Genomic DNA, 7,812 nt, shown 5'->3' with positions numbered 1-7,812 from the left:
TTCAGATATTTCATGTCAGACACAACAAAAACTGAAGTAACAAACAGAAAAATTGTAGTGTCTTTAAACAATCTCCTCCCTTATAACACATATTCCTCCTTTAAATTGGCCAATATTTTTGCCTCAGCTCTTTAAGCCTCCCAAGCTAAAAAATATGTGGAGAATTCAATGCAAGTGGCATGCCACAACTCAAAGCTAGTGACAAAAAATGACTGCCATTTGAAATTGTCTTCCCTAAAGTCAAGTTACAAGGCAGATGCATATAGATTAAATAACTCCTGCAATACTAAGAACAAATAGAAATGTACAAACCATGTCATGCCCAGCACAGGGACTGTATGGCACATCCTCAGCTGATCATAAGCCTAGCTCTGTTTGCTTAAGTGAGCCACACAGATTTACTCCAGACAAAAATGAAGCCCAACCCAGACAATGATTTAGCTGTCTGCCAAACAATCCTATGAGTATCATTTTAGATAATTTGCATCATAAATCACAGAGTCATAGAGTGGGTTGTGCTGGGTTGGGTGGGACTTTAGCTCACCTTATTCCACAGCCCTCTGCCGTGGGAAGGGACACCTTCCACTAGCCCCATCCAACCTGGCCTTGGACACTCCCAGGGATGGGGCAGCCACAGCTTTTCTGGAAAGCTGTGCCAGGCCCTCACCACCCTCACAGAGAATAATTTCTTTCTCTATCTAATCTAAACCTGCCCTCTATCACCATAAAGCCATAAACCCTTGTCCTATCACTACATGCCCTTGACAAAAGTCTGTTCAGCTTGTGTCAGCACCACCTCGTTAATCCCAGCCACGGGGATTTGGTTTCTGCCTGGCTGCTGCTGGAACGTGTCCTGGCACAGCCAGAGCTGCATGGTAAAGTCTCACGTGTGCCTCCTGCAGTGCCCACAGCCAGAGCAGAGATCCTGCTCCAGGAACAGCCCAGAGCTCAGCACAGGGACTGCACCATCTGTCACTGCCCTCCCAGCACCATCATTACCTTGATCTCTGACTCAGAGCAGCTTTGGAGAACAGCTCGTCCCCAGCACTGCCTGCAGCAGAAAGCAGCAAGAGGTGAGCTGCTGTTCACAGAGCAGGTAACAGCCCTGGAGCTCTGCACACACTGATGGGTACCTGTGCTCCTCCTCATTGAGAGACACAACTGCTTCTGCAGGAGAAAATTGGGATCAAGCCCTGGCTTATCACACCACCTCACTACTATGAGGGGAAGGATTTCATCCCACTGTATATTATAAAACCCAAATTACGTGTGTATTTTATCATTTACAAGGAAGCCACAGAGCTCAAAGGCACAGTGAAGACCCAGTCATCTTCCCCACTCCCTGTTCTGAAAATGCAGCATTTCAGAGCCTTTCTCTGATCTAAGCTCCCCTCCTTTGTCAACACGACCAGAGTTCATTGAGGATTGCTATGATAACAGACTTGTACAGTCTATATACTTTGGCCTCTGCCTGCCATTAACCCCTGCTGGGATGGCTGGTATTACTCAGCTTAGTTCTGCCTCAACATAAAAAAGTAACTACAGCCTTGCAGCAGCTGTACAATAGAATTGTACAGCACTAAGCACCTCTTGTTCTTTTGTAACCTTTTACCACTTTTTTTAAGTCTTTCAAAATCTGAAACGGGTTTTTTAACAAAAGAAAAAGTCCCTTTTCCATGAGAAAAATGAAAAGCAACTCCATTTTCTATGTAAAAGAACAACAAAAAAAGTAAACTGCCAGTGAGCAGGAAAATGCACAAGCTTTGGAAGTGGCAGAACAGCCTACCCACACTTTAATGGATGGGTAGAAATCTGCTGCTCCATTAAAGAACAAATCCTGCTCAGGAGCATAAAGCAGATTTGATCTCTCAGTTCACATTTCATGCTTGCAGCTGGAGACAGTGTTACTGTCTGACACCCTCCTCAAATGTGCAGGACGTGTTCAGCTGCTGAGGACAAAGAACTCTCTATGAGCACTTTCAATTACAGCAGATATGACCAAACACAGACCTCACATGGCAATTTCTTGGTATTTGATGTTCCCAGCCCTCGGCCAAACGAAATACATTTAATATGAGATTTGTCTCTTAAAAGCTGTTGCCCCAAGTGAGCAGTGTGTCATGGTCTTGGGGGCCACCCAAAACTTGGACAATCACATGAGCATGTCTTTGTCACTGTCACAAGCCAATCCCACCACTGCTGAACACCACAGATATCCTCAGAGAATCTCTGCAACCACAGCCACAGTTTCAGCTGAGTACCAGCTCTCTTGGAAACCCCCACAGATGCCTTGTTCAGCTTTCAACCCTGATGTAATGGCTAAGAGACCAGGAACTGTATGGCTCAGTTTCCAGTTTAGGTCACAAGACCACTGTATGTATGGGTGTGCAGTTTTGAGTGAAAATACACCATGCCCTGCCCTCCCTCCCCTGCAATAATGGACTTACAAAAGATGCCATCCCATGCTGCCCCTGGTATGAAAGACTTTACAATGGACTACTCATCAAGCAATCTTTTTTTCTTCTTCTACTCAATTATTAAAGCCTGTGACTTACACAACTGCACTGCACAAGCTTCCAGCACCACTTGTTACCCCTTTAACCACTTCAGCTAATCATTCTTTTGTGCTGATTCATTTCTCCTACAAATTACCTGGGAATTTTCCACATGCATATTGAATACTTTAGAAAAATTAAGGCAAGAAATCTGCTGGATGTAAGTTTTGTTCACAGAAATGGTCAAATTAGGGAAGATACTGCATTAGTGTAACAGGATGGACCTTTAGTAAACCTGAGTTTTCACACACACTGGTCACAACTGTCTGGGGCTGAGGCAGTAAATGAGACTCCCTCAAAGTTAACTTCTGATTCTGCAGTCCCTGAGAATCTGTGATGTAGCTTTGAGTTCCTCAAGTCACATTATTCCAAACCAGTCACAGACAGAGAACCAAATGGTACTTTGATTGAACAAAGTAAATAACACCAGCAGTTTGAGTCTAACAAGGTGACACTCACAACAGTTTGAGAGATATTAAAGAATATACAAAGTGTGACAGTCATAACAAAATCACACAGAATAGTAATTTCTCTACATTAAGATTTAACCTTCTGCCTAAGCTCCTTCACCAAAAAAAAGGGTAAATAATCCTCTTTAAGAAGCCTTTAATGTCAAATTACTCATCAATCAGTGCCTACAAACACTAACAGAGCTACTAAAAAAGGCGAGCCCAGATGTACCTGGATTAAATGTTGTCTGAACAAAGTAAGATAAGATTGAAAGCTCTAATAGAATATTGAATGCAATTTCACAGTGCTCCAAGTTGCTCTCTCCACCTGCTTTATGACAGGGCATTCCTTACATGCTCAGGTAAAAAAATCCTGCAAAACAAACAAACCCAAGAAAATACCAAAAAAACCCAACAAAAAATCCCCACCACAACAAAAAAATAGTAAGTAAAATTCTAATCAAAGAATTTGGAACTGTGCCTGAAAAAAGGCCTACCACAAAACACACAGAAGTCTTGAAGTAAAACTGGTCTTATAATACCAATTTTTATTGAAGATGGACTGAAAATAAATACTTACTATTACTTCACTCACCCTGGAAACAGAAAAAAATATCCTTCTTGGTCTGTATAACTATTTTAAAATCAGCTGCTCCAGCTTATTTCAAGTTCACATAAATTTGAAGGCAACAGAGAATGTATTTGTCATTTTTATGTGTGTGCATCCATACACAAATATTGTATCTATAAACCATGTATATACATATTGTGCTGCCACCTTGTGAACAGTCTCTAAATAGGGAGGTTTAGTTCACACAGACTCAATTCTGCCACCTTTATTCACATTTAGCTCAACTGACTTTAATACAGATACTTTTTAAGTGGGGATTCAATGTGACAAAGGATGGCTGAATCAAGTGCTCAGTGCAGAAAAATTTTAATGGCTGAATAAAATAGCTGAGTCTTCCACAATTTCCATATGCTTTTGTGTCACAGTTTATTGCCACAGCTATTATGAAAAATATAACTAAATTCTTTCTGATAAAAATATTGCAGCTTTGCATCCAAGTTGTATGGCTGTCTTCAAAACAGAATAAGCTGGTGTCTGTAAAAAGAATAAAAGATTAAATACATCTACTGAAGTGTTTTGCTTGAACCAGATTGTGATAATGAATAATAAGCACTATTAAAAAAAATCAAAGTAAAAACACATGCATGCCAAGAAAACCCCACCTGTATTTGCAGTCTAATCTATCCTAGAGAAAACTAAATTAAAATTTATCAACTTTTCAGAATATTCCCTCAACTATTTATATTTATAGCGATCTTTATCAACTATTCAGAAAATTCCACAAATGTAAGTCAAGAGAAAAAATAGGAGAGAAGTCACATATTCCCCATACAGTATCCAAGGGAGCACAGAATTTAGTTCAGTATTCCACACTTTCTAATAAGATGATGCCTCCAGTTCCCAGCACTGTATGGACAGCACTTATTAGCTTTATCTTCAAAAATATTTAATTTAAAATGAAATTAAAAGAAAATCTAAAAATTTGCATAGGATGCCTCTTAGGAAAAAAATCAAAACACTTAAACACTTGACATGAATTCCAACAGATTTAGTTCTGTTCTAGAAAAATGAAAGTTATAACATGCAGGACATTCTTATATGTAACTTTGGTAAAGAATATCAAGAGCCTTATTTTCTGCTTCTCAAAGAGCCACATCCCGGTCTCTAAGTAAGGAAGGAAAGAGCAGCACATCCACATCCTCAGAGACAGCATCAATGAGTCACCATTCTACTCACAGCTTCTGCATCGTGCTCCAGCCCGATGTCATGGTGCTCCTGCTCCTCATCCCTGAACTGCTTTATGACCTGCAACAGCAGCACCTCCTGAGCCTGCTTGGCACAGAAACCAAGGCAGCCAGCACACAAAACTAAGATTCTGCTTGTCCCTTATGCACACCATGGCAAGCCAGGGTCTCTCAAACACTTCTCAAAGATCTGAACCTCCAATTCAGCAAGAAGGGAATTATTTACAGCATTCCCCTAACCTGAAGTTCTTCTGGTGGTCTCCAAAGAAGTCTTTAGGTTCAAGCTGTTGTTTAATTAATGTATTGTGGTGTTTGCTGGGTCCCCAGGATGAAGGAGGAATTAATGAATCTGACTATATTTTTAGAAGGCTAATTTATTATTGTATTATATTATAGAATGCTATACTAAACTACACTAAAGAATAGAGAAAGGATACATCAGAAGGCTTAATAAGATACTAATGAAAAACCCATGACTGACTCCTCAGAGTCTGACACAGCCGATGGTGATTGGTCATTAAGAAAAAAAAATTCACATGAAACCAATGAAACATGCACCTGTTGGTAAACAATCTCCAGACCACATCCCAAAGCAGCAAAACACAGGAGAAGCAATAATAAGATAATTAGATAATCAGATAATTATTGTTTTCATTCTTCTCTGAGGCTTCTCAGCTTCCCAGGAGAAGAAATCCTGGCAAAGGGATTTTTCAGAAAATATGACACTGACAATATATCACTATTTTTCCACCGTTTCAAAAAAACCTATAGCTATAGTAACTTTTAAGACTGACTAGTTTCACACCCCCACATTATTCTGACAATTTGAATAAAGGAATTAAGGTCCCTGCCTTGCCAATCAGTAAGGGTGTTCCCCTGTAAGCTAAACAGGTTTTTTTTGTTCATTCTACCATATTCTAAAGAACAATTGTTTGTCTTCTAATTTTTCAGCTGGGACAAAAAGGTTTAGAGGATTTTCTCCGGAGATGCCTGCAGATAATCAGGATTGCTTAATGAAGAGCTCAGCACTTGCAGACACCTGGGCACTGTCCCTGCCCAACAGGTTTGCACTGCTTTTGGTGTCCCCAATACCTCTCCTCATACTGGCACTGTGAATAAACTCACTGCCTGGATTTTTCTCTTTATTTTGTGCCATCTCTATTTCATGATATCATTATCTTCAGGGGTGGTATTTCCCTGGTGCACCTCAGCACAACCCTGGCTACTTCAGAGATAATTTCTGTAACAATGGGATACATTGGGAAAATCAGATTTTGCTACATGTTACACTATGCACAGCTGAACACACTGGTAGCCAGCAAGGCTGGGTATGAACCAGTTCCACCTCAATCTGCCACAACCACTCACAGGAATGTGTCCAGTTTGATACCTAAAATGCTTGTAAAGTTATTTTCCCACAGAGCTGACAAACATCAGCTCCTTACACACTCTGAGAGCACCCAGGACTAGAAGATGAACAGGGTGCTGGCTGGCAGTGCCAGGAGGGCAAACCCCACCCTGGGTGTATCAAACACAGCATGGGCAGAGAAGCTGGAGGGGTCACCTTGAGCTCTCCCTGAGCACTGTGTGTGGCTCTGAGCCCTACAGGTTAAGGAGCATGTGAAGGTAATTGAAATGCCTCCAGAGGAGGGCAACACAGCTACTGTGCAATCAGTATTTCCTCCTTTTGTTTCCCCTCTAGACACTCCCTTTCAATTGAAATTAATCAAACTTAAAGCATAATTCTCCCACTTGAAAAGGAACCAGTTCATTACTGAAAGCATACTGAAGATAACCCAACATATGTTTTAATTTTGGTGCTTGATCAATTTAGTGCTGCTGAAGGAAAAAGCATCCTTTAAATTTAGTAGTTTCTGTTGATTTCAGCATTCTAAGTGACAGAATATAAAGATCCACTGTAAATTCTAAAAGCATATTATTTTTAAAAGTCTAAATCACATCAGATAATTCAATTTGTTAAACATCTTTTTAAGTCATGGTTAAATACCTGCAATAGTTCTTTGTACTTTTCTGGATCCTCCTCTATCAGAGTTCTGATCTGGTTGTTGTAGTGCTCTGATATACTCTCTTCCACAGCCACTGTGCAAGCCATTGCACCCTTCTTCCCAAGCAAAGCACTTCCAGCCCCTGGGATTGGGGTACCAGACACATGAATACAATGAAATCTGAAGAAAAACAAATAATATAACACAACTGAAAACTTCACAAAACAACAATAACAGTAATTATCCAGACTCACCTAAAACAAAACCTGCTACATTCCAGAAAGGCAATAGAACAGTAGGTCGAACTCTGTATGCAACCATGAGCTCATTGAACTTTTTCAGGTGGTTTTTTTCTTGATTCCACATTTGCTGCAAAAGAGACAGATCACAGAGAAGCATAAAACCACAAGAGGTAAACATTTCCAATAAACTAATAGATACCAAAACAGCTCAGGCCACGTATGCTGTGATAGCTGAGGCAATACTGTAACATCAGAGAAGAAATGGTGGAGAAAGGTGGGTGCAGATCGTTACAAAAAGGACAGAGAGGAGAGTTATAAGAAGATAACATAAAAACATTTGCAAAATAGGACAGCACTGCAGCAACTGCAGCATCGGTAACTCCCTTACCAAGCACTCCCACCGCTCTTTATAAACCCGCCCGTTTGGAAGCGCTCAGAAAAAACCGGACAATAATCTTGCCATGAAGGCTACGATGTTTCAGCACCCCGCTGTTAACCACACGCAAAGGAAGCAGAGCCGCGGCGATGGCTGACCTGGATGACGGGTCCCACGCTCGACCTGCCCAGCACGGCCATTTGCCCCGCATAGATGCGGTTCGCCCCGTACTCCCCCGCATGGTCCACGCGGATGATGCGGTCTATGACGGGCTTGTTGATGCCGTCCTGCGCCACCCGCGAGCTGCACGGCCTGAGGGCGGCCCCGGCACCGGGCACAGCCCGCACACCTGCCGGAGAGACAAAGGTG

At 41.4% G+C, this 7,812-nt stretch overlaps 1 protein-coding gene across 1 annotated transcript; it reads right to left on the bottom strand.

The window, feature by feature from the left end:
* Positions 1-3,520: 3,520 nt before the first annotated feature.
* COQ7 (coenzyme Q7, hydroxylase) lies at positions 3,521-7,808 on the bottom strand (the record flags this gene model as incomplete). Its single annotated transcript, XM_031056572.1, has 5 exons — positions 3,521-4,109; positions 4,812-4,880; positions 6,828-6,967; positions 7,080-7,194; positions 7,602-7,808. Coding segments are annotated over 5 exons (609 nt in total), but the record flags the coding sequence as incomplete, so codon positions are not given.
* Positions 7,809-7,812: the final 4 nt, after the last annotated feature.

Source organism: Geospiza fortis, unplaced genomic scaffold (genome assembly GCF_000277835.1).
Source record: "Geospiza fortis unplaced genomic scaffold, GeoFor_1.0 scaffold237, whole genome shotgun sequence".
Classification (NCBI taxonomy): Eukaryota; Metazoa; Chordata; class Aves; order Passeriformes; family Thraupidae; genus Geospiza; species Geospiza fortis.
The sequence above is the reverse complement of the archived record's forward strand: the minus strand, read 5'-3'. Positions and strand labels throughout refer to the sequence as shown.